Below are 25970 nucleotides of genomic sequence, written 5' to 3' on the forward strand. Positions count from 1 at the left end.
ACCCCCTTGTCAATCACCCTAGGAGCTGGAAAGTCCTTCTCCTCTTCTAACCTTTGTCCCTCAAGCTGCAGCCTAGGGGAGACTCTGGGAGCTACCCAGGACAGAGGTGCTGATGGTGGCAGAGTGTGAAGCTCCAGGGTGGGGCAGGAGTGAGGGATGGTGAGATGGGAGGACAGAAGAGGGAAGGGACAGCTGCCTGCCCTCTCCATGCCAGGTGCCACGTGCACAGGTTGGGGGGAGTGGGCGAGTCACGAGGCAGTGGCGTGGCTGGCTCCTGCTCTGCTGTTTACCAGCTGGGAGAGAGAGCAAGAGGAGGTGCCAGGGAGCCTCCTGCTGCAGCCTGGCCCCCGGCCAGCCGCCTCTTGGGTAACCAGGAGAGCCAGGCCCAGCTAATCAAACTCTGGGCCGAGGCAGGGCAGGAGAGCCACAGAGGCCTGGTGCCTTGACCATCCCCGGACTCCAGTGCGGCCTCAGTGTGCGCAGGCTCGGCTGGGGGTGACCTCTCTGCTCTCCTCTGCTCCCCTATTGCACCCCTGCTCCACGCTCCCCCACCCCTTCCCCTGCCCACGCCCTGCCCAGACCCGGAGCATGTGCAGCCTTGCAGAGACCAGGAGGTCCAGGAAAGACAGCGGGGCAAAGAAGGCCTCGTCTTCAAGGACCCCAACACGCCCCTCCCTCACTATCCTCTGCTCCCTCTCTCCCCTGCTCTGGTGGAAACCACAGATTCTGAAGTCACAAGGACCTGGGTTCAAATCCTAGCTCCACCGTTTATTGTCTTTTTTTTTTAAATATCTTTATTTTTTATTTTTATGTGGTGCTGAGGATGGAACCCAGTGCCTCATGCATGCTAGACAAGCGCTCTACCACTGAGCTACAACCCCAGCCCCCATTTATTGTCTTTGTGCAGGTCTCGGGCAAGTCGGGCAAGTCGTTAAGGGAGCAGGGCAAGTCGTTAAGGGAGCATCCTGGGTTCATTAGCGAATCTGGAACAATCACGCTTCCCTGTGGTGGGTGTGCAGGACGTGATTCACACTCAGGATCTGGCGTGGGGCCTAGTACACAGTAGGTGACAAATAAACACTCCTTCCTCTCCTTTGGCTGATTCTGTTTCCCCTCACGGCTGGCTCCTCACTCTGGCCCACTCCTCTCTCCCAGGCCCCCTCCTGGTGCCAGGACGCTCTGCCAGCCACTCCTCTCCCCTGCCTGCTGACGGCCAGGTGTCCCTCCCTCCTCCTCCTCCCTCCCCTGGGCCCTGCTCCCTGCCCTCCTGGGCAGCCAGGGCAGCCAGGACGGCACCCAGGGAGCTGCCCCATGGACAGGGCCCCACAGAGACGCCACCGAGCCTCACCACGGGGTAAGAGGGCCCTGGCCCCGCAGGCAGGTGGAAGGGCCTGCCAGGAGGAGGGCAGAGTGGGGAAGGGAGTGGGGAGGGACCAGGGCGCAGATGGGCTGGCAGGGAGAGCAGGGGCCAGCAGGCCAAGCTGACATGGGAGGGCTGCGGGGATAAGAGAGGAGACACAGGAACAGGGGAGCCCCCACCAAGGGGGAGGAAGGGAGAGTGGAGAAGGGACAGGTCGGGTGGGGAGGAGGGAGAGCAGGTCAGGAACTGGCCCAAGTGAAGGGTCAGAACCCGCTGGTCCTCCCGGCAGGTGGAGGAGACCCGGCTGGTTCCAGCCAGCCAGGCCCCTGGGCAGCAAGCGGGAGGCGGGCCACTCCACCTCGTTCACTGGGCAGTGGAGGACCTGTCCTGCCTTTGAGGAGTGGCGGGGGAGGGGAAGGTGGCCGCCACACCCTGTCAGCTGCCCGTGCCCAGGAGCCTGGCACTTCCCTCCCGGCCGGCCTAGGAGTGTGAGGTTTCATTTCTGCACAGAACGTGCAGCCCAGGGCCAGGGGAAGGGGGCAGAGAGCCGGGTAGGCCTTGGCCCGCCAGTGGACGAGGTCAGGCACCCCGGGAGCAGGACTCCCTGGACACAGCTTGGCTGGCTGAGAGGACCCAGGGGAAGCTGAGGGCCAGAGCTGCCCAGCTCCAAGGCCACCTGGTGGAGGAAGACCAGCTGGCTGCCCGGGCAAGCAGGGGAGCACCCACACGGGGTGAGGCTGGAGGAGGACGGTGCCACGTCAGTGAGGGAATTGGGTGGAGCCCAGAACACTGGGGGCGTGGCCGCTGGAGCAGGTCTTCCCTCCATCCCCGCAGAGCCCTGGCCACCAGGTGCAGGAGGCCGACCTGTGGACGGCCTCTCCTGGGCAGAGGGACAGCGGGAGGGGTGGGCAAGATACTGGGGAGGGGTATTGTGTCCGGCTTGGACAGCAGAGTGACCCCACCAACCACACTCCAGCCAAGACTCCACCCAGCAGCTCCCCAGGGATCTGGGGGTCCCTGCATCCTTGCAAACCCCCACCACCCACCTGTGCCCCCTTCTGCCTGGTCTCTACCCAGATCCAGAGCAGCAGCAGCAGTAGCAGCACAAGGATCCCTCCCTCTGCAGGCCAGGGGAGCCAGGGAAGGGTCTGCATTTACAGATGGCCCCAGCATGCCCTCTGCCCGCCCCCTGCCCCACGTCTCTGGGACTCCCTGGCACTTTCAGGCCTGGACAACCCACCGAGGGATTTCCTTCCCGCAGAGCTTCACCGTGGTTGGGCTATTTCCTGTGTCCCTCCAACGTGCCAGGTGCTCTGGAGGGTCCTGGGAACGCTGGGACTCCGTAGCACAGGTCATGGCACATTTATGGCAGTTAGGTGATGCAGTGGGGGCCGGGCAATCCGAGGCAAGATGCTGAGTGCAGGGGGGGGGGCCAGGGCAGGGGGATGTCATGGCGGCTTCTCTGAGGAAGAGACCTAACCTGAGACCCAAGGGGTGAGGAAGGTTGGCCGGCTTGGGGGAAGGACAGTCCCGGCAGGAGGAGCAGCCCGGGGAGTCCAGCCCTGGAGGCTCTCTGAGGAACCGGAGAGGGCTACGGTGGCTAAAGGACAGAGAAGGAAGCCGAGAGGGCACTGCGGGGCTGGCGCGCTGCTCGGGTGCCAGGCTCTGCTGGGCAGGCGGAGGTGGGCCCTCTGAGTGGGGGGTCCCGGGACCCTTCGGTCTCTGACCCAGATACCTGTCTTCTCTTCCCAGAGCTACTGGCTGCGAAGAAGACCCATACTTGTGAGTAGGGACTTGGGGACAAGATCTGGTGCTGGGGTGTGGCCTGACAGGACTCAGCAAGGGCCCTGGGAGGTCTGCGTAAGAGGTGGGCACAGCAGTTGGATAGCATGGAGGAGCCAGGCAAAGATGGCCCGGGCCTAGAGAGAAGTGGAGCCTGGGGAGGGGGGAGGGAGGGGAGAGAACCAGGGGCAGGGCTACGGGAGGACGTCAGGAAGAAGCCGAGAGGCACAAGGGGAAGGGACCGTCCGCAGAGCAGAGCAGAGATGCCAGACAGAGCAGGGGACAGGCTGACATGGAGAGGCAGGGGGCAGGGGTGGCCTCAGAAACTGCCACAGTGGAGGCCCCAGGGCCTGCTCCAGGCTTTGCGGCTGCAGGCCGGGTTTGGTGTTCATCTCTGTGGTTAACACATCCTGGGGTGTGAACAAGCCTGGAGCCAGGCTGGGCAGGACTGAGAGCCCGAGAGCCTGCGTCTCTGCAGGAAATAGAATGGACAGGGACACTCTGTTCCCCCCCCCCCCAGGGCCTGAAAGATTGAGAATACAGCATGTGAGGAGGAGGCTAGTGCTCGGGAAGGACTTCCCAATGGACATTAGCAAGTGAGCATCCTCTCTGGGGACCTCTCAGCACATCAGATCTACTCTCCTTGTTTGTGCAAGAGGCTAGTCCCCCAGAAAGTGTACCCACTCCACCTCAGTCCCCAAGCAGATGCCCAGCATGCCCTCAACAGGCTGAGGGTACTCTGGAAAAACATTCCGACGGCACGAGCCTCGAACCGGGGAGGTAGAAGAGGCCACTTCCGCTTCTGCACGGCCTGCTGCCCCTGAGTGCTCCCTGCCATCCCCAGAGCCTCTCAGTGCTGAGCAGAAACCTCTCAGAGGGCAAAGCGTCACCCTTCTCTCTGAGGCTGGGGGACCCTCCAGGATGCGACATCCTCCCAAGTGGGGGGAGTTTGCTTTCTCAGCACAATCCTGATCGGTGCCTTGCCTGCCTGCCGCTAGCCACAGGGCCCCACGGAAATGCTGAGCAGGGCCCTGGGAGAAAAGCGGGTCAGAGAGTGACGCGGGGCGGGCGCGCGGGGGGAGCTGGGGGAGCTGGGGGAAGGGGGCCAGGGACCACATGTGGGTGGGGGGGAGGAGGGGGACTTTTTGGAGCAGCAGGAACTGGGAGACCCAAACCCCGATCCTATCCTTAATCCCTTACCTCAGAACCCTCAGCGGGGCCCATACCTCCCAGCCGGTCCCTAGTCCCCTGGCCTTTTGCAGCTCTCCAGAACCCCACCCGTGAGTGTCCTTCCCCAGCTCCTGAACCCCCAGGACGGCCAGCAGAGAAAGGCCTCACCTGGCTGGGATCAAAGCTACCCAGGAGTTTGGCCCAGTCAGTTCAGGAGATGTGAAGGCCCGCCCCAGGTCAGGGAGCCGGGAAACCACCTCTAAATCGAAACAGTCTCAAGAAGGGGACCCCAGACCAAGAGGGACCCTGGGGAAGGACCTTCCAAGGCTAAGGGACCCCACCAAGCAGATAGGAGGCTAAGAGGGTCACTGAAATTGTTTGGCCAGTTAGTAGGACCCCCAGACAAAGAAAATCTGCAGAGAAGCTCACCTGGTAAGAGACCTCCCCGCTTGAAACACCCTCCAAAGCCAACCTTCCCTCCAGCGTGATCTGGAGCCAGTCTGCCTGCGCCTGAATTCTGACTTTACCCCTGACTCGCTGTGTGACCTTGAGCAAGTTACTTAAATCCTCTGGGTCTCACTTTCCTCGTCTTGGAAATGGAGATAGTGGTGGCTACCTCATCACGTGTTTTGTGAGCGGCCTGGGGTAGTGGCTCAGTGGTGGAGCGCTGGCCTAGCACGTGTGAGGCACTGGGTTCCATCCTCAGCACCACATAAAATAAATTAAATAAATTATAAAGGTTAAAAAAAATCTATTATTTTTTTTTAAATAAGTATTTTGTGAGGATCAGATAATCCTCGTAAAACATTTAAGGCCATTTCTGGCACCAAGTCAGCACTGTGACTGAGAGGTGGATGATGATGATGATGATGATGATGGTGATGGTGATGGTGGTGATGATCTGCATTTCAATTGTAGTAATTAAGCTCTTCAGGAAATTTCCAGTGGACTAACCGCTCCTTGCAGACCTGGGCCTTTGCCTGAGGCTCCGGTTAGTTCCGGTTAGTTCCGTGTTTCCCTAGCCCAGGGTGTTCATCACACCTGTAGGAGGAGTGTGGGTGTGGCAGGGAGTTGGGGAGACAGTCTCCCCAACCACACTCCGCTGGGCGCAGCTGTTGGCAGTCTCAGGTGGCACCTGCCACCAACCCGGGCACACATCCTGTGACTTACCTCTGGAACATCCCTGTCCCTGGTGTGCCCTGGCAGAAAGGGTCAGGCTCGGGGTCCTCAGGGAGAGGGGCGTGGGGTGTTCTCGCGAGCTCCGCCCTGGCTCCCCAGCCTGAGCTACCCTGGCGAGTGGAAACAGCTTCCACCGCGTGTGGCTGTCGGTCGCCTGTGGTTTTGGAATTTTCCAACGCCCCCTATGATTGGCTGCCCCGCCCCTCACACCCTGCCCCGAGCCCAGATTGGCCACGTGGGGCGCCTGTCATCCTACCCGCTGCACCCCTGGGGGGAGCGGGGTGGGGGGTTGTCACTTGGCCACCTGTGTGGTGCAGAGTTTAAACCCCCTGCCCAGAAGCCCTGGGGGAGAGCTAGGTGCGGAGCCGCAGCCTGAGGCACTGAAGGCCCCACCACCTCGCTGCCAGCTGCGCCCCAGCCTGGACCAGCCCTGCCCAGGACAGGGTGCCGAGGCGGCAAGGCTCAGTCATGAGAAGTAAGTGGACGGGGCTGGGAGCCCCGGGGAAGGAGGAGGTTTGGGGGGCAAGCTGAGGATGCCTCCCTCCCTGGCTGGGTGTGTCCTGGTCAAGGCCAAGAGCCGGGGAGGTGGGTAGAGTAGGTAGGGCGGCCCACTGCCCAGGCAGCTCCTTCACCCACCGCTAAAGGACCGGTGAGGAGCTCCCCGTCATCCTGAGGTTTGGAAAGTATCTGAGGTCTCCAGGCTCAAAGAGAGGCTGAGCCCCCGCCAGGGGCGGTGCTGAACCTCAGAGCGCGCAGCTGGGAGCCCGTGGAGGCTGGTGACTTCCAGGGCCTCCGAAGGAACTCAGGGGTGGCCCAGCGGGTGCGCACCTGGCTCCTCTCCGTTTCCCCCGGTGCCTCCGAGCTTTTGGTGAGTGGGGCCTACCAGGAGGCCGGAGGAGCGGCTGCGGCCAGAGACAGGACACCAAGAGTGAACCAAGGCTGCGGGAGTGGGGGTCAGAGTCCCAGCGTCCAGGCCCAGGGTCATCCCACTTCCTGCCCCCCAGGGACATGAGGACCAAGTGTGTGTGTGTGTGAGTTCCTGCAGGTCCAGCTGCCCATTTGCTGGGGATGAGGGTAGTGGAGATGGGAGCAGAGAGCCCTCGGCTTCACCCCTTCCTGGCTTGGAACCCTGCGCCAACAGCTGGTGGGCAGATGTCCAGAGGCCCTGTGTCTGCCAGCTGAGCCAGGGTGGCAGATCACGTCAGGGAAGCCAGAGAACCCCTCAGAGCCCTGGGTGAAGGAGGAACAGGCAGACCTGGGTTCCTGTGGCCTGAGGCCTGAGGCAGCCCCAGCTTTGACCCTGGACCTTCCCACAAGCCACAGAAGGAAGGCCATATTGGCCCCGGAAAGACCCATGGACTGAGCGTCCAATGACCAGGGTCTGGTGCCACCTCTGTGACTACCTAGCCATGTGACCTTGGGCAAGTTACTGGGCCCTGGTCTCTTGCTACAAAACAAGGTAGCCAAATTTAAAAGCCAAATAAAAACCAACTATGGATAGTCTTCCAGTGTTTTTATTTTTTTTTTACTTTTTTGGTACTAAGGATTGAACTCGGGGCACTCAACCACTGAGCCCCAGCCCCAGCCCTGTTTTGTAGTTTATTGAGAGACAGGGTCTCACTGAGTTGCTCAGTGCCTCACTTTTGCTGAGGGTGGCTTTGAATTCGCGATCCTCCTGCCTCAGCCTCCCCAGCCACTGGGATTACAGGCGTGCGCAGTTTTAAGAGCCCAGGATCAAGGACAGAGCCCTGGTCCCCAAGTTAGGCATCTCCAGGGGCAACGAGAGAGACTCAGCTCTCGCAGAGGGAAAAAGCAAAGGAGGCCACGCCAAGACAGGGTCTCTACTCCCGTGATCAGGCGGGAGCTGCAGCGCAGGTAGATGAGCTGTGGTGAATGAGAAGATCCGAAACCTTCCAAACCCTTCTGTTTCCCTTCTGGCTCCTCCCCATGGGCAGCAAAGGTTGGAAGCTGGTCTTCCCAGAAATGGCCCCAAATCAGCACATCAACCCTAGGTAGGGTGGCATGACTGGGTGTGTTTCAAGCCCAGCAAGAGGTCAGGAGTCGCTGCAGTGGCTGAGGGAGACACTCTGCATGGTATCCACTCCCCGCCACACACACACTCAGGTTTTGTTTTGTTTGGGGTGTACGGGGGTTCCAGGATTAAACTCCGGTGCACTCGCCCACAGAGCCACACCCCAGCCCTATTTTCTATTATATTTAGAGACAGGGTCTTGCTGAGTTGCTTAGGGCCTCACTTTTGCGGAGGCTGACTTTGAACTCTGATCCTCCTGCCTCATCCTCTCTACCCACTGGGATGACAGGCCTGTACCACCGCGCCTGGCTTACAGCTCCACCCAGGCTGGCTGGTAGGAGAGGGTCCCCCCTCCAATTTGGAGGTCGTGCCACTGGTCCTTCTCACCTAGGCATCTCTGGGTATCCCAGAGCCCCATGTTCTGACCCTGGTGAGTGCCTGTCACCGCCAGCTGGGGCGAGTCAGGGGCACAGGCTCGGGACTGTAACACACCCAAAGACCAAAAGCCAGACACACAGGAGCAGAGAGAGACGCAGAGGCTGAGCTCCCAGGACAGGACCCAGAAACACACAAGGCAGACCTGACGTCAGGGTGGAGGTGTGGGAAGGAAAGACAGGTGGCGGAGACGGGAAGCCCAGAGAGAGCTGGAGTGCGAAGCTCCAGGCACAGCACAGAGGAGGACGGAGGGAGTCTGCCAGCCACAGGGAGGGCGGCCCGCACCCCACCTCAAGGGGCACAGCAAACGTGGAAGGAGGCCGTAAGACCCTGGTACTGGGCCTGGGCTGGAGAAGAGAGGCCGAGGGGCGTGGGGTCACGTCCAGCCTTGGCTCTGCGCTCAGCTTCAATGGGGTCAGATAATGAGGAGCCGTGGGCCGGAAAGGACTCCCAGTCCCCAGTGTCACAGGCCTCACCCTGAGGGTCCAGGCCACCCAAGGACTTTAGGAAAGGCTTCCTCCTTCCTTCTGTCACTCCTGCAGGGTCCTCTTTTTTCCCTCCCCTTCCAGCCCCAGGGGCAGGATGCGCAGGTCTGGCCCTCGTCACAGTGAGGACCCCCGTGCTGCTCCTCTGCTCCCCCGGGCTCACGGCTGCCCCTGCTGCTGACTCACAGCAGGGACTTTCCCATCTAAGAGCTCTCCAAGGAGGACGCCTGGGTCTCTCTGCGTCCCCAGCGGCCAGTCCTCTCTGAGATCCGGCCTCCGCAGTGCAGCCCCTTCCCAAGGGCTGGGGTTGCCCATGGGGAGGACGGGCAGTCACAGGGCAGGGCCTCGGGGCCAGCCTCTCTGGATCCAGGGCTTCCTGGAGCCGCAGAGGGCACCCTGGGACGGCAGGCGAGGGTCCTGGAGGCCCAGGAGGCCCCTGGCAGTGAGTGGGGGCTCCTCAGCTTCCTCGGGTGGTTCACCCCCTCCCCCATCCGCTGGTTGTTTTCACCCGATTCTTCTGTTTCCCCTCCTTCCTCCTGTCCCAGACTGCGGGGGCGGCGGGGGCAGCAGGAGAGGGTTTCAGGTGGCTGCCCGCCTTTCGTGGCTTCTCAAAACCCCAGACTCTCCCTCGCCCACCTGAGTTTTAGCTTCGCTGTTTTCTCAGCTGGAGGATGGGGCATATTAGCAGAAAAGTCTCCTCAGGGGTGGGGGGAGGGCCCCGCCTGGGGGGGTGGTGTCAGCCAGGTACCGCGGTGGCCCCACCGGCCCCACCTGGGCCCCCCTCTCCAGCTCCGCTGCGGTGGCGCCCACCACCTTGGTTTCCAGCTTTGCAGAAGCTGGGGGAACTGAGAGCTGAGAAGGAGGGAGGCTGGTGACAGGTGAGGGTCACAGGGGACCCTGGCTGGAGCTGTGGTCTCGGTGGGAAGAGAAGGGGCCGGGGCTAAGAAAGGGGCTGCCGTCCGTCCTATTTCTTACGCCTTCGTTCATTCATTTCTGCCAAGAGAAGCCTCCCCAGAGGGAAGCCCGGTCCACAGCCTCCCGGGGCAGTGGTCGTCCGGGGTGCCCTCGTCACAGCTCTGTGCGGGTGGACAACTTGCCTGATGTTGGTCCGAGAAAAGTGAATCAGGGCAGGAGGGGCTGCGACCATGCAGGGAAAGCTGGCACAGAGGGACTGTCTCTCTGGGTCTTGGTACCGGACATGAGCTTCCGTTCTGGGGGTCTCCTCCCTCGATTCCTGACCTAGCTCCCCAGTCTCGCTCACAGGTGTCTCCTGAAGCCAGTGGCCTCTCCCACCGTGTTCTGGGTGCATCCGGGTTTGGTGCGTGGGGTTTATCGCGTAACGATTGCAGGCCCTGGCTCCAGAGTGACAGAGACCTAAGTTCCAGTGCCACATCTGCCCCTTCGGGCTGTGTGACCTTCATCGAGCCTCCTTTTCCCGGCAGGCCTGGGTTCTTCTCATCTGTGAAAACGGGACAGTGCGAGTTGCACCTCTGTCATGGACTGTCGTGATCATTACACAGTGATGCAAAGTCTGGCATAGAGTAAGACTGCCACCCAGGAGGCACAGGCCTGGCCTCAGAGCGGCAGGACTCCCCTGGAGAAGAGATGGGGGCCCCAGGGTTCCTCCGTCTGCATGTTCTCCACCTGCGTAGGGCTGTTCCGGAGTTTGAGGGGCGAGATCCCCCTGGGTTGCAGCCCCTCCTCTGCTCCTACCACTTCCTCTCTGTGGCACAGGGCACCTGGACAGGGCCCAGAGCCAAGCTCTGGATACATTCAAAGAGCGCTATCAATGAATCTCGCAGCTGCAAGAGGGTGAGGTTGGAGGAGTTGGGGGGCAGAGGAGGTTTTCCTCTACCATATTTCTCCTGGTAAGAGCTTCTCTAGGAGGATGCTCCCCGGAGAGCCTTCCGTCTCCGGAGCAAAGCAGAGGAGATTCGTGCCCTTTTACACTGTGTCTTGCTCTGGATTTTTTTGTGCTGCCGGGTATCAAACCCAGCACCTCACACAGGCTCGGCAAGTGCTCGACCACTGAGCCACAGCCTCAGCCCCTCATTTTCTTTTTCTAGGACTGCATCAGAATGACGTGCTCAAGGTCCCCTGGGTGTCAGGGAAGACACAAGAATGAGCCCGGTGAATGGGAGGGCAGCTCAGAGGTAGGGCTCGGATTTAGCACAGCTGAGGCCGTGAGTTTAGTCCCAGGCACCAGAAAGAAAAAAAAAAAAAAGGAAGGTAAAGAAAGCGCTTAGGAAGAGAGTGTCAGCCCTACTGGTCCCTCGGGGAGGAGCAGCCTGCCTGCGGTAAAAGCAGGCAGAGGGACTAAGTTCTTGCTACTCATTGGGAGCTTATTAAAATGAAGAATCTCGAGCCCCACGGCAGCTCTCCTGAGCAGGAACCTACTTTTTGTTTTGTCGTGTGGTTCCGGGGATCAAACCCAGGACCTCGTGCATTTCAGGCAAGGCCAGAGCCACCAAGCTACATGCATCCCAGTCCCCAGGACGAACTTCTGACCAAGGCCCCAGGTGCCCTGGTTTGAGAGGTAAAAGGCCAGATCATCCGGTCGCCACCATTTAAGGAGCCGCCATGTGTCCCTGGGCCTTTGTCTCTCCTCTTGGAAACGTGGAACTGGAGGGGTTTCTCCCGGGATGCCTTAGGAGAGGGTTGCAGGGAGAGACAGGGATCTTCCCAAGGAAGCAGTGAGGGAGGGGGCAGAGGTGGGGCTGCTGTGGGAGCCGGGAGGCAGGGCTGGCCTCACGGTTCCTGGCCTCTGCTGGGCTCCAGTTCCTGGCACTGCGGGGCCGTCGGGTGGCAAGTTCCTGGCAGGCCAGGCTGTCCCAGGCAGCAGTCTGAGTAATCGCGTGATTACTCAGCTCCCCCTCCCCAATCTGGGTTCCCACCACTCGCTGCCCCGGGGCCGGCGGCAGGGGTGGGTCTTGAGGAGAAGTTATCCGAGGTGCTTCTCGGCTCCTCTGTCACCCCCCGCCCCTGCCAGGCCCCTTCCCTTGCCCCCTCCTCCCCTCCTCCACAAGTCACAGACACTCGGCACCCGGTACTTTCTCTTTGAGGTTGAGGGTGGATGGCACTGAAGGGGGTGCAGGTGGCAGGGGAAGGGGAGGAGGACGGAGGCCTGGCGGCGTTGAGGGTTGGGCGTAGGGCCAGGACAAAGCATGAGTTTTCCTGTGACACCTCGGACGTGTGGCCCCTCCGTCGCTAGGTCTGTCTCTGTTTCTGTTTGGTTGTTTTCCCAGTCCCCAAACTCAGAGAGGCCGGAGGGTATGACCCTTGGAGCCAGACTCACGGTGCACTTCTGCCTTGGGTTGTGGCTGGGGAGGATGGAGGAGAATGTGGCCTGGCAGCTGGGGTCGGAGGCTCTTGTGTCCCCCAAATGTCAGTGTTTGTCCTCGGGTGGCCACACTTTCCATGAGAAGGACCAGGTCTTGGTGACACCACGGTGAGGTTTCTGGGGCCAGGACCAGCAGTGGGTCAGGTGTGGGGTACGGAGGTATGTCTGGGGTCACCCATGTGGTCAGCTCACACACGCATGCGGATGTGGCTCTTGGAGAAGGGAAGAGGCAGGGAGGCCTGTGGTTGGCTGCTGGGCCGGAGCCCGAGTTCCCACCGTGGCTTGGCCTAATCTCCTTCCCGCTGGCTTTTTTGGGTGACCCACGTTGGTTTCCCCCGCTCTGGCCTTTAGGTCACTGAGGAGAGAGATACCACAGTGTTGGAGGGGAAGGCTTTGGGCAAGAGCAGAACCTGTGGGGCCCGAGCGCCTCTCACGGTCCCCATTGCCCCCGCCGCGGGTCTCTCTGGTGACGTCACTTATCATGCTGCACTACCTGGGGTCACCCCGGGGACTGGCGTTGTTTTTATCTGGATCTCGTTGCGGGTGGAGAGAGAATGTGACTGGAAGCTGGAGCCCCACGTTGTGCCCTCTTCTTTTCTCCTCTGTCATCGAGACCTGCTGGGAGTTTCCTGGGCAGAATCAGAAAGCCTCCTTTGCCATCTGGTCCTGGGGTGACCACGGCTCACTGTGCCGGTGCTGGGCGCGAGTGCCGCTGAGGGGGGGTAAAGGACTGAGAGCCAGTGGGAGGATTTCAGACCCCCATGTGCCCTGTCCCCAAGAGGAGGCCCCTGCACGCTCTGACTCAGCTCCAGGCTGGCCTGCGAGGACAGTGGCTTAAGGGGAATAGAAACAACATTCCAGGAGAGAGGAGGGCAAGCCAGGTCTCCCTCTCCATCTCACGTCAGCAGGGCCGGGCCTGAGGCTGGCCAAGAGCTCCCAGGAACATCGATTTTCCTGCCAAGGGACTCGTCCTCTGCCCTTCAGGATGTGAGATGTGTCACAGACGAGGAGCTTCGACCCTAGACCATTCTTCCAGCTCCGCCCCTGGCCTCCCCACTCAGAGGGGGAGCCCGCAGGTCACTTGTGGTGAAAAAGAGACCCCCATGTCCTCAGAAGGGCCCCTCGGCATCTGAAATAACCAGGGACCCCAGGCTTTGTCCAGGTACCTTTCAAGGATGGGCTAGGAGGAGGCCTCTGGCCAGTAGCTGGACACTCAACAGAAAGTCCTGGGCATTACAGAGGACAGGAACCTGGAGCCAACAGCAGACCACAGGGGGGGGCCAGCGGGCAGAGCTGACGGCGAGCTCAGGGGGGGACAGAAGACCGGTCCTAGTGCCCAGTGAGCAGGCTCAACACACAGACAGACGCGTGTGAACACTGCTACAGGCAAACATGCCACACGCACACACACGCACACACACGCACACCTTCAAACATGCCCACTGGTAAGTGTGTCCCGGAAGCCACACACACAGAAGAGCATAGTGGACAGCCTAAGGGCACAGAGATAGAGGCTCTCGGGCCGACTGGCTGTGTGAGGGGCCTAGTCCTTCACCCACCAGGTGAATGGGTGACTGAGATGGTCCTAGTCTCGGCCAGTTCAACAGGCGTGCTCTGTCGGACACAGATGCCTTTGCACACACTCTTACACGCTGAGGCACGGTCACCTCTTTCCGCTCGAGGGCCAACGGCCTATGGGTCCTATTGGGTTCTCGCCCTGGGCTCCGAGGCATCCAGCAGAGCTGGGTTGTCGAGCCCCACTTTCCTGGGCTCCATCTCTAGCTCCTTCCTAGTCTCTCCATTTCCACTCTGTGAACCCCACTAGGGGCTCCCGGGCTCTGGTGTGCAGCCCCCCCCCCCAGCCTTCACGTCTGGCGGAGGATGGCCGGCACCTGCTGGGTGCACACCTCTTCCTGCCATGCCCCACACTCTGTCATGGGGGCCAAGCCCCAGTGGGGGAGGGAAGCACAAAGGAAGCCCCTCGCGCGCGCGGGAAGCAGGTGCTGCGAGGCAGTGAGTCTCCTGTGGCCCACGGCAAGAGGGGCGACCCGAGCTGACTTGAGGGGCTGAGCAGGTGGCTTCCCTGCAGCTGCTCCTTGGGCCTCTAAAATGCTGATCCAACTCCCCCAGCTGCCCCCTCCAAGCCTCTCCTCTGTGAAACAAAAGAAGCCCCTTCAGGCCCTTTGCGGAGAAGCATTTGCCTCTTGGCTTCTCCTTCCACTTTGCAAGGAGTGAGCTGGAGCTGGCTGGAGAAGTCGGGGGCACCCAGCCTGCGCCCGCAGCCCAGCTCCGTGGTGGAGGAGCGCAGCCAGACTCCTGCGCTGACCTCCTTCTTTCTCTCTTCCAGCACAAATCGAAGTAATCCCTTGCAAAATCTGTGGGGACAAGTCGTCGGGGATCCACTACGGCGTCATCACCTGCGAGGGGTGCAAGGTGAGTCGTGGGCGCATGCCTCAACACAGGCACAGACTCTCTTCAGGGATGGAGGGCAAGGGGCTAACCGTGTCCTTAGTGGTGCTTCCCTGGGGGCCCTGAGCCCTGGAGGGCATCCTCTTAAGCTGGGGAAGTGATTGCAGCACAAATAACAATTAACACCAAGAAATGGAGGTGAGAAAGGCGGTGCGTCTGGGGGTGGGGAAAAGCAGGAGCCCCTAGGACAGAGCTGGCCAGGATGAGAAGTCGGGCCTCCCCTCCTTCCCAGGGCTTCTTCCGCCGGAGCCAGCAGTGCAACGTGGCCTACTCCTGCTCCCGGCAGCAGAACTGCCCCATCGACCGCGCCAGCCGCAACCGATGCCAACACTGCCGCCTGCAGAAGTGCCTGGCGCTGGGCATGTCCCGAGACGGTGAGGTCCCCGGAGCTGGGCTGGCCTGCCCGGCGCCCTCCACGGTCCCTCTCCGTTCCCCTCACACCCCTCTCTCCTCTCTGAGCTTCTCCCTTCCGAGCTCTTCCAAAACCCCAACTTGAGGTTCTACTCCACCAGCTTCTCCCAGGTCCTCGCCTCTCGCTCTCCTCCGCACGCTGTTCCCTCTGGTCCAGCGCCCATCCTGCTCCCTCTGGCCCCGTCACCCTAGTTTAGAGCTCCAGCTCCCTCCCTGGATCCCATTCCTATCCTAGGACACAGGACCAGAGCCTGAGAATGACCCAGAAGCGGGGGCACGGTGGGCGGTACTGTGTTCCTAGGGCTTGATCCACCCCCCTCACCACAGCAGCTTGCGGGTCCCCCTGGTGCCCCCACTGGGAGAAAGCCCAGGGTGGGGCAGGGGGTGCATCAGAGGGTGGGGAGCCAGAAGGAGCCTGTCAGCACTTTTCGGTGCTCAAAATAACAAAGTGAAAGAAAGGAAACATGCAGGGGTGCCAGGGGCAGGCGGGGCCAGGGGCTGTGCCCCCACACCTGGGAGGGGTGGGGGGAGTGAAAAGGCAGGAAAGAGAGAGCAGAAGAGGATGTTCAGAAGGCAGCCTCGGAGCCGGGTTGGGCTGTGGTGAGTATCTAGGTCACCAGGGAGCCTGCAGCCTGACCACAGGGAGACCTGGGTTCTCAGCCCTCTTCTTCCTCTGGCCCTCACAGAGAGCGGGCTGACCCCGATTACCACCTGAGGCCCTCTCTTCCTGATCCCCCCCAGCCCCAATCTCAGGAGGCCGGAATCCCCAGCCCAGGCCCACGGCTTAAACTCTGCCATTATAGGACACTGGTTTACAACTTAGAAGATGTAGTTCGGGGGATGGAATTGGCAGCCAGGACAGATTCTGAAAGGGACAGGAGTCAGGGGGTGGGAGGAGCCTTGAGCCTCAGTTCCCAAAGGGAGAGCAAGGCCGGGAGAGCTGAGCTTGGGATCGGAAAGCGCCAGGTCCACCCTATGACAACCCGGTGCCTGCTGACTCCTCCGTGAACCCCGTCTTCTGCCTCCTAAACTCCCAGTCCCTGTACTTCCTCCAGCCGTCAAGTTCGGCCGCATGTCCAAGAAACAGAGGGACAGCCTCCATGCAGAAGTGCAGAAGCAACTGCAGCAGCAGCAGCAGCAACGGGAACAAGTGGCCAAGACCCCTCCAGCAGGGGGTCGAGGAGCGGATGCCCTCACCTACACCTCGGGGATCCCGGACGGGCAGCTGCCTCTTGGCGCTTCACCTGACCTGCCCGAGGCCTCCGCCTGTCCCCCCGGCCTCCTGAGAGCCTCTGGCTCTGGGCCGTCGTATTCCAACCACTTGGCCAAGGCGGAGCTCAGTGGGACCTCCTTCCACCTTGAGTACAGCCCAGAGCAGGGCAAGGCGGAGGGCGAAGAGGGCATCTACAGCACAGGCGGCCAGCTGGCGCCTGGCAGAGGCGGACTTCATTTTGAGGGACCCAGGCATCCTGGGCTTGGGGAACCAGGACAGGGTCCAGATGGCTACTACAGCCCCAGTTTCCACAGCATCCCCGAGGCTCCCTATGCCTCCCTGACGGAGATAGGTGAGCCGCTGCACAGACTGTGGGGTAGTGAGGACCAGGGAGGAGCTTCTGCCAGGAGCCCTGTCGATCAAACACGAGTGCCAGGGAGTGAGGGCTCAAGGCAGGAGGCAGAGAGGGAAGGGTCCTTGTGTGGGCCGGGGAAGGACTGGCTGACATCCAGTGTGCCTTCTTCTTGCCCCAGAGCACTTGGCACAGAACGTCTGTAAGTCCTATCGAGAGACCTGCCAGCTGCGGCTGGAGGACCTGCTGCGGCAGCGTACCAGCCTCTTCTCCAGGGAGGAGGTGACCAGCTACCAGAGGAAGGTGAGGCCGGGAGATGGAGCATGAAGGGAGGACATGTCACCATCCCTGAGGGTCCAGAGATGACTACCTGCGCACCCCGGGGCAGGGTAGGCAGGGAATTGCAGAGAGACACAGGCTGCCCAGCAAGTGTGCGTGCCGCTTTTAACGTGGGTGTGCGTCTACATGTCCGTCTAAAACCTGGCGGATGACCGAGAGCTTTTCCCTGGCCCCTGCCTATCAAAATTTCACGCGGTTTCAACTGAACCTCCTCCACCACCCACCTTCACACGCTCCTTCTTGCCCCTCTGTTGGTACCAACAATAATCAGAACCCTGAGGACTGATGGTTCAACACCCCTTTTCTGCCAAGCACCGTGCTAAATGCCTCACACAGATTATCTTCGACCCTTCCAGCTGTCAGACTGTGAGGGTGGCCTTTATTCCTTTGTTCCCCACTCCCTTCGCACTGGGGATCGAACCCAGCAGTGTTTAATCCCTGAGCCACATCCCCAACCCTTTTTTATTTTGAGGCAGGGTTTCACTAAGTTGCTGGGGCTGATCTCAACTTGGAATTCTCCTGCCTCAGCCTCCTGAGTTGCTGGAGGAGCGAATCACTGCACCTGCAACGTTTATTAATATTTTTAACAAACTAGGACACTGAGTTCAGAGAGGTTAATTGACGTACTCAAGATCACAAGCAGTAAAGCCAAAGTCAGATTCAGATTCATCAGGCATCAAAGTTGATGCTATCTTTTCTGTTACACTCTGACAATACCGCCTGCTCTAAAAGCACTCGTGTGGCACTTCACATTTGCTTCTCTAGGTTATCAAGACCTTGATTATGTCCTTTTTTGGATTGGGGGGAGACTTGACAAAATGCAAATTGTGTGAGGGTAGAGCTCTAGCTCATACATTTTTTATTCCCCACAATAACAGCACCAGGAGCTGGTGGGTGCTTAGTAAGTGCCACTGGCTGACAGGAATTGACTCCTAAGTGCATTTGTGCTAAGAATAGGCTTTTAAAAATGCCAGTGTTAGCTGGGTGTGGTGGCTCACACCTGTAATCCCAGGGACTCAGGAGGCTGAGGCAGGAGGATCACAAGTTCAAGGCCAGCCTGGGCAATTTAGTGAGAACCTGTGTCGAAATAAAACAGTCTAGGGGTACAGCTCAGTGGTAGGGTGCCCCTGGGTGGTGCAGTCCTTAGGGAGTTCAGAACCCCTGGCAGGGAGGGCAGAGGCTCGGGAGGTCAGTCGCCAGGTTCCACCGAGGGCTGCAGCCAGATCTTCCTCTGCCCACAGTCGATGTGGGAGATGTGGGAGCGCTGTGCCCACCGTCTCACGGAGGCCATTCAGTACGTGGTGGAGTTCGCCAAGAGGCTCTCAGGCTTTATGGAGCTCTGCCAGAATGACCAGATCGTCCTGCTGAAAGCAGGTGTGCAGGAGGGGTGGGCAAGCCCGGGGGAGGGGGACAGGGCCATCGCGAGGGAGGTGGCCTAGACCAGGGCCCTGAGGGTGTCAGAGGCGGATTCCTGGCTTTGCTTGGTGCTGCCTGTCCACTGTCCTCCCCCCCTCCAGGAGCAATGGAAGTCGTGTTGGTCAGGATGTGCCGAGCCTACAATGCTGAGAACCACACGGTCTTCTTTGAAGGCAAATACGGTGGCGTGGAGCTGTTCCGAGCCTTGGGTGAGGGGCAGGGGGAAATGAGAGAGAGGATTCTCGTGCCAACCCCATTCCGAGTTTTGTGACTGGGGCACGCTCTCTGCCGGGTCGACTGCCGCGTGCCCCCCGAACACCCTGAGGGCGTTGTCCTGGGCACCCCGGTCTCCCCCACCTCTCTCACTCTCTCGTTTCCCCTCCATCAGGCTGCAGCGAGTTCATCAGCTCCATCTTCGACTTCTCCCACTCCCTCAGCGCCTTGCGCTTTTCTGAGGACGAGATTGCCCTCTACACAGCCCTGGTTCTCATCAATGCCAGTGAGTGCCACCGGGCTCGGGGAAGGGACTCTTAGGGGTAGAGGCCCAGCAGGCGCGGAGGAGCCCGGGCCTTCGGATGTGGTGAAGTCTGGGAGATTGCTTGAAATCGCAGAAGGAGCCTGCTCCATAATGCTATCAAATACCATGAGTCAAACTGAAGATTCAGTGGTGCCTCGGAGGGGCCCGGGAGCAGCACAGGGTGGGGCTGCAGAAGTGGGGAGCAGTGAAGCTGAGAGGAGAGGAGCCCCTTCCATGTGGAAATCAATCTGGCTGTCGGTGTGGGTCAGAGGTTCCGCCGTCGCACACATTGGAACCACCCGGGGAACTTCAAAAGTCTCCTGGTGCCTGGATTCCACTTGCAGACATTCCAGTGTAATTGCACCCAAAATTTTAACAGCCCACCCCAGGCCGCCAGGGTCGAGAATCACTGTTCCGTGTGCCTTCATTTTCGGAATTCTGGATATCCTCTCCACTGGGCTGGAGAGGCCTGGGCGGAGCCGACTGAATGCTAAGTGTTCCAAGAACCCGGGGAAGTGGGTCTGGCTGCTAACCTGAGTTGGCAGGTCAACAGGATCAGTCTTCTGGCTCTGCCAGTCAGTAGGGACCTAAACGTGCTCCTGGAACTAGAGATAAAGCTTTAAAGGTGACTGCTGGACATTTTCAGGAAGTGGGGCAAAACGTGGTTTGGGTGTGGAAGTTAGCCACGGATGACAGCAGAGGCCCTGGGTGGGCCCGAGTGGCTTCGGAAAGGCTATGTCCCACCTGGAACCATTCTTGTCTGGGGCAGGCAGCCCTCTTCCAACCCTTCCTTAGCCCCCAGGTCGAAGCCTGGTGCCTAGCATTGAATGGGCCGTGGGAAATGCCAGGTAACCCAAGAGAAGGTAGCTGGGGATTAGGAGGTGAGAAGTTCCCATTCCTTTCCTCTCTCCCCAGTTTCTCTTGGAGACAACTAGCCAAGCCCAAGGTCCCAGCACACACACACACACACACACACACACACACACTCAGATAAGATGGCCTCTCTCCAGTAGATATCCAAAAGGTACAACACGCCCTTTTGCTGGAAGTGAATGTCCCTGTTCTCTCTGTTCTCGCTCTGGTCCCATCCCCTCCTTCAGATCGGCCGGGGCTCCAAGACAAAAGGAAAGTAGAACAGCTGCAGTACAATCTGGAGCTGGCCTTTCATCACCATCTCTGCAAGACGCATCGCCAAGGCCTCCTGGCAAAGGTAGGCGCAGTCCCTGGGGTAGAAGAGGCCAGGCCCTGGGCCAGACCTGTGACATCAGAGCTGGTGACATCAGGGCCAGGGTCTGCGGGTGCAGAGGAGAGCGTGCTAGAGTGCCATGTTGTGTCCGAGAGCTTGCAACAGCCGTGGGAACGGAGGGGTCGAGCAGCGACTTGTGTGTGCACAGAGATGGAAAGTTAGGGAGCCTGGAATTGGGAGGCACCTCCAGGGAGCAATTCAGTTTAATATAGCCAACACTTACCGCACCAGCTTTACCAGGCACCGTGAAAAGATACAGAGATGCTGTTCTTGCTCCTGCCAAGACAGCCTGATCTGGTACGAAGAGGCTCGTGGACCTTCTGATGTGACTCTAGTATAGAACAGAACGTGATATGTGATTAACAAAGTGCTTCCCTGGTAGATTCTGTCATCCTCCCAGCAACCCAGTCAATAGGACAGGTGCTAAAGTCTCCCTGTAGCAATAAAGAGACTTCAGTGACTTGTTTATATTATCCATGAAGCCATAAATGCAAGATTTAACCCTGGGGCTCTTTCCACGATGTCCCTGTGCCCCCAATAAATTACCATAAATGGTTTTGAGGAAAATATGAGTGCCTCGAACAGAGATTAAAAACAATCTGAGGGTCAAAGGAGGGGACCATAAATGCTTCCAGAGAAGGTCATGACAGAGAGAAGGTTTTAACAGAGGTCTGAGAGGACGGGGCCGGCGTCCCAGGACTAGGGAACGATATGAGCAAACTGAGGATGCGGCCGGGCACGGTGGCGCATGCCTGGGAGCCCACCCACCTGGGAGACTGAGGCAAGAGGGGGGCAAGCTCAAGGCCAGCCTCGGCAATTCAGTGAGACCCTGCCTCAAAAATTTGAAAATAATTTTAAAAGGGGCTGGGAATGTAGCTCCGTGGTAGAATGCCCCTGGGATCGATCCCCAGTGTTGCATAAATAAATAAAACAAAGGAGAATAACTCAAGATATCCTTTTACTAATGTGTGACATCAGGACTGAATGATGAGGCAGAAGACTCACAGAAAGTAAGTCTAAAGATGAAGTCAGAAGAAAACCAGAGGACTTTTTAGGGCCGTAGGAAAGAGTGAAGGCTTGGTTTCTATGCAGTGGGAGCCCCAAAGGATAGAGGGATGATGTGATCAGCTCTTGTTTAGAGAATTTACTTTGGAACCAGTGGAAGGAACCATTTGTGTCATCCTGCAAGTGGGCCTCTGTTACGCACCAGGCTCAGTGCTAGGTGCTAAGTGACTGCTGTGTCACTCGGACTGTTAGAGAGGCCACCTAACTGGACCGCTGTGCCACCCTCACCTGCCCTGTCGTGCCACTCAGCATCCACGGTGGCCTTTTTAAGGGCGAGATCCCATCCCATCCCACTCCTGTTCCCAGCCCTCCTGGGGCTGAGATTCAGGTGGCGCGTCTGTGTCATGGCCCACTGGCTTGGTGACATAACACTGTCTTCTCTGCTCACTCGACCTCCCACTGCCCCTCACCACTGTTCAACCACCCGGCCTCCCTGCTGTTCCCAGAGCGCGTCAAGATCAGCTGTATCTCAGGGCGTTGGTGCCTGCCTTCGTCGGCATGGTCCAGAAGGTTCTTCCCCCAGTTACCCAATGACTGACTCCCTCCCTTCACTCCGGGGAGGTTTTCCTAACCAAGTTCTCCTCTAAAGAAGCCCTCTGCTCTTCACCCTGCTTTGATTTAGTTGAGCTTCGGTCATTGTGGTTGGTTTGTTTTGTGGTGCTGGGACTTGAACCCCGGGGCCTTGTGCGTGTAGGCAAGTGCTCTTCCACCCAGCTACAACCCCGGCCCTGCTTCGTTGTCTTTAAAGAACTTAGCAACACAGGACACACACTCCTGGGTTGCTTCACAACAGGAGTGCGCTCCCACGCGCATCCTTCCCTGGTTTCTCCGTGGAGTGTACTTACTGATAGAGCCACTGACCCTTACAGTCCTGCGGGACCACAGTAGTACCCGTGGTTCGCTGTTTTTCCCAAAATGTTGTTGTGTGGCCACATCACTGATCTTTTCTCTGGTTCCCTCACTTGTATGGGAATGGAATAAAAGTAGAGATTTTATATCATACGCATGAGTCACCTGAGCCCATCGCAGCACCTAGCACAGATTCAGAGTTTTTCAAAAAATATTTGTGGAGTGAACGAAGCTATTGTTATAGTCCAGTCAAACTCAGGGCAAAGCAGTAAACACCCAAAGACAGTGGATTCACGAGTCAGGAGGGATTCCAGGCTGCCTCTTCCCCGTCACCTTCCCAGGCAGAAAGGTCGCCTAGCAGGGGCAGGTGATGGCTGGAGAGGTTTGGGGGTTTTTGTTTGTTTGTTTGTTTTGTTTTTGTGTGTGTTTTGTTTTGTTTTGTTTTGGTACTGGGGATTGGACCCAAGGGTGCTTTACCACTGAGCTAAATCTCCAGCCCCCCTTTTTAAAATTTATCTATGACAGCAGAATGCATTACAATTCTTATTACACATATAGAGCACATTTTTTCATATTTCTGGTTGTATACATAGTATGTTCACACCAATTCGTGTCTCCGTACATGTACTTTGATCATGATGACCAGCACATTCCACCACCATTAATGACCCCACGCCCCCTCCCTTCCCCTCCCACCCCTCTGCCCTATCTAAAGTTCATCTGTTCCTCCCATGCTCCCGCTCCCTGTCCCACTGTGAATCAGCCTCCTTATATCACAGAAAACATTCATCCAGCCCCTTTTTATTTTTTACTTTGAGTCAGGGTCTCCCTAAGTTGCTCGGGGCCCTGCTAAGTTGCTGAGGCTAGTTTTGAACTTGCCATCCTCCTGCCTCCGCCTCCTGAGCTGTTAAAATCACAGGTGTGCACTGCACCCCCACACCCAGGAGCCCGCGGGAGAGAAACGATATTTTCAGCCTTTTTCTGAAGGTCTCCCTGCCTCCATCTCCTTGTGGGCTTCTGTGCCTTCTTCCTCTTCCCTCGGCTGAGGGCTGCCAGGGTTGCTCTACTACCTGCAGCATCGGGCCCCTGCTTAGAAGTCTTTTTATTTCACACAAAGAACTATTGAGCCTTTGCCATGAGCCAAAGAGTCATGACAGGTACAGAGCACGCAGAGAGATGGTAGAACCTAGTTAACTTCTACGCGATACAGGAAGGCAGACAATTGGATCCTTTTCCTACAATGAGGTAAGTACCCGAGGAGAGCCCAGAGGAAGGGTGTTTAACCCAGACAGAGGAGAATCAGGGAACTACTGAGGCGGGCAGGGAGGGTGAAGGGGTGATACTTGAAAGTAAGAATTAGTTAACAAAAGGATTAGAAAGGCAGGCCGTGCAGATGACTGGGACAACAAGAACCAAAGTTGATTTTATGAGTAGCAGGAACACAATTTGGGGGCTGCACCCAGAAAACATTCAGTGGTCTCTCGTCAGCTCTCACTTACCTTTTATTTTCCGAGCCTTTTTTTTTTCTTTTCTAGTTACTAGGAATTGAACCCACTGAGCATGCCCATGCCCAGCCCTTTTTGCTTTTCCATTCTGAGATAGGGTCTCACCAAACTGCTGAGGCCGACCCAGAACTCATGACCCTTTAACCTCAGCCTCCCCAGGGGCTGGGATTAGAGGCCTGTGCCTCGTGCCCCACTTATACTTTGTCACTTCTATCAAAGAGATTTGACGGATCCAAAAGTGCCAGCGCATAAGAGGAAACCGAGGAGGGACACCGTGTCCCAGGAAGGGTGAGGTTCGCTCTGGGGAGCTGCGGGCGCTGACCTCCTTCCCTCTTTCCCCCCTCCAGCTGCCACCCAAGGGGAAGCTCCGGACCCTGTGCAGCCAGCACGTGGAGAAGCTGCAGGTCTTCCAGCATCTCCACCCCATCGTGGTCCAAGCTGCTTTCCCCCCGCTCTACAAGGAGCTCTTCAGCACTGACACCGAGTCCCCCGCGGGGCTGTCCAAGTGACCCGAACAAGGATGCCTTTCCTCTCCCTTCAGACCTGGGTCCACTCTCAGCCTTTCTCTCCCCAGGTCTCTGGAGGGTGGGCCCCAGCAACTCTCTGGGAATGAGCAAATACTGAGACTGATTTTCTACCCCCAGATTTACCTGGCAGTGGATCACCAGCCAGAGGGGGGCGTGGAAGAACCCCGTCTCCAGCCTTGGCCCTGTTCTGTCCCATTTCCCACCCCCTCCACCCGTCTTCTGGGAGTATGGGGTGGACGGGATATAAGGACCTCTAGGAGGACCAAGGTGTCCTCGAGAAAACAGGGAGTCCAGGGCGCCCTGGATGAGAAGAACTCAACTCTGGGCTCAGAAGCTAAGAACAGGCCTTTGAAATACCTCATTGCATTTCCCCCGGAGCTTTGGCTGGGGGAGATGGATCAAGCTCAGAGACTAGTGGCAAGAGCCCAGAAGGACCTGTCTATAACATGAATCTGGATCCTTACATTTTCTGCCTTCTTTCTTCCTCTTAGTTCAGCAAAGAAGTTGTTGGGCACCCTGCCCTTTTCCTGGGATCTAAATAACCTGAATATAATGCTGGGCACAGTGGCACACGCCTGTAACCCTAGAGGCTCGGGAGGATGAGGCAGGAGGATCACGAGTTCAAAGCCAGCCTCGGCCATGGCGAGACGCTAAACAACTCAGTGTCTTAATAAACTACAAAATAGGGCTGGGGGTGTGGCTCAGTAGAGTTCCATCCCTGGTACCAAAAAAAAAAAAACCTATGGCAGACAAGAATGGGAAGGGGGTGGAGGGAGGGGGGTAATTGTCCCGGGATTTGGGTGTGAAGGGAGGGTAACACAGTGGACGCCAATACCCTCAGGTCAAGAGATACAGAGGTCAAGAAGAACCCTTTTATGCGCACTTTAAATATAAACCGTAGGGGTCTGACACACATTCACACACAAGCGAAATACAGGTGAACTAAACTGGCAGTCCTGCAGTCCTTTTGGCACCCTTGGTCTGACACACTCTCTCTCATCCCGAGGTCACAGCTCAGAGAAACCTAGTGACCTCAGAAAGAGTCTCAGTCTGTAGGATCCCAGGACATTTCCGTGGCGATCCAGCCCACCAGTCTTACACCTGGAGTGGTCCAAACTCCCACCGGGCTCCAACCATGTTCTATCACCAGAGCTGCCCAGAGGCCAGGCGGGGTAGAGAGCGTCCCCCGCCCGCAATCCCAGCTACGCAGGAGGCCGAGGCATAAGAATCCCAAGTTCAAGGCCAGTCTCAGCAACTTAGTGAGACCCTGTTGCACAGAATATAAAAAAGGCCGGGGATGAAGAAAGACAGACACTGGGGACAGGGGGACTTCCTTGGCCAGGGACTACTCTCCCCATGAAAAAGAGAAGGTGAAGCCATCCCGCGGCTCTGTGACTGGCTGCCGCTGCGTCTACCAGGAAGAACCAGGGATCTGGTTCTCTGTTGTGACCTTGTCCCAGAATTTCCTTTGCGTCAGAAATAGCGGTGGACCCTCCAGGGAGAACTAAATAGCAGGTGATGGGAGGATTTTTTAATTTTTTTCCCTCTCAGGGGAGGGACTTGGCTGGGTAAATATAAACCCCAACCTGTACAGTTCTCTATAAAATGATCTGAAAGGCAAGAAGTGTGTGTGTGTGTGTGTGTGTCAGGATGGAGGGAGTCTTCAATATGAGTACCTATGTGCCTGCTCGCTGGTCTCATTCCGTGTCCGGTCAGCACCTTGTCATTAAGAGAATTCTAGCCCCCATCACCCCCAGGCTGAGCAGTACCCCCCACCGAGGCTCCTGAGCCAGTCCTCGGGTACTTCCACCCAAGGTGCCTCAAACTAAGCTCCACGGGGAATGTAGAGGGGTGAGAACTTTTCCATACACGATGCCCACGGGGGCAGTTTAGATTTAGAGGTGGCACAGCATCGCTCTGCACCTGGGAGACCAAAAGGCAATTCTCTGGAAGCTGGTGAGCAGGGGAGCTCCCGAGCTCCCTGGAGAGGAATCGGGATGTCAGAGAGACCCTTTGTGCCACCCGGCTGCCTCTCTTGCAGACCCGTCCCTGGCACAGAGCCTCCCCCTGGCTCCTTTCCTCCACTGACATCCTGTCGTGGCCGCTTGCTGCAGACCTCCCTGGTGGCTTTATTTATTTATTTTGCACCAACAGGGTTGCTGCAGACTCATTCTCGCCTGATTTAAAAAAAGAGAGAGAGGAAAAAAAAATAGGAGAAATGCTTCCTGGCTCTTTTCTCTCCCTGTGTCTTGGCAGCAAGGACCACAGCGGTAGCAGC

The 25970-nt window shown here is 58.2% G+C and overlaps 1 protein-coding gene across 3 annotated transcripts; it reads left to right on the forward strand.

The window, feature by feature from the left end:
* Positions 1 to 1200: 1200 nt before the first annotated feature.
* Rorc (RAR related orphan receptor C) lies at positions 1201 to 24380 on the forward strand. Of its 3 annotated transcripts, none has more exons than XM_078027546.1 (11): positions 1201 to 1354; positions 3113 to 3142; positions 14131 to 14216; positions 14485 to 14626; positions 15719 to 16228; positions 16410 to 16531; positions 17809 to 17941; positions 18085 to 18156; positions 18372 to 18482; positions 19601 to 19710; positions 23513 to 24380. In XM_078027546.1, exons 1-11 carry the CDS (start codon positions 1312 to 1314, stop codon positions 23672 to 23674), a joined length of 1521 nt encoding a protein of 506 aa, XP_077883672.1. In that variant the 5' UTR covers positions 1201 to 1311; the 3' UTR covers positions 23675 to 24380. The 3 variants fall into 3 exon arrangements, with proteins under 3 accessions (XP_077883672.1, XP_005331294.2, XP_077883673.1); XM_005331237.4 differs by having other exon boundaries at positions 1202 to 1354; positions 18085 to 18192; XM_078027547.1 differs by lacking the exons at positions 1201 to 1354; positions 3113 to 3142; positions 14131 to 14216; positions 14485 to 14626 and adding an exon at positions 14633 to 15263 and having other exon boundaries at positions 18085 to 18192.
* Positions 24381 to 25970: the final 1590 nt, after the last annotated feature.

The sequence above is a fragment of the Ictidomys tridecemlineatus genome, chromosome 11, assembly GCF_052094955.1.
Source record: "Ictidomys tridecemlineatus isolate mIctTri1 chromosome 11, mIctTri1.hap1, whole genome shotgun sequence".
Taxonomy (NCBI): Eukaryota; Metazoa; Chordata; class Mammalia; order Rodentia; family Sciuridae; genus Ictidomys; species Ictidomys tridecemlineatus.

Excerpts from the sequence above, each read along its gene's own strand:
- Rorc (XM_005331237.4), top strand. The coding sequence starts at position 1,312 with ATGGACAGGGCCCCACAGAGACGCCACCGAGCCTCACCACGGG. Across the intron at positions 17,942-18,084 it reads GATCGTCCTGCTGAAAGCAG|GAGCAATGGAAGTCGTGTTG; the intron begins GTGTGCAGGAGG and ends CCCCCCCTCCAG. Across the intron at positions 18,193-18,371 it reads GGAGCTGTTCCGAGCCTTGG|GCTGCAGCGAGTTCATCAGC; the intron begins GTGAGGGGCAGG and ends CCCCTCCATCAG.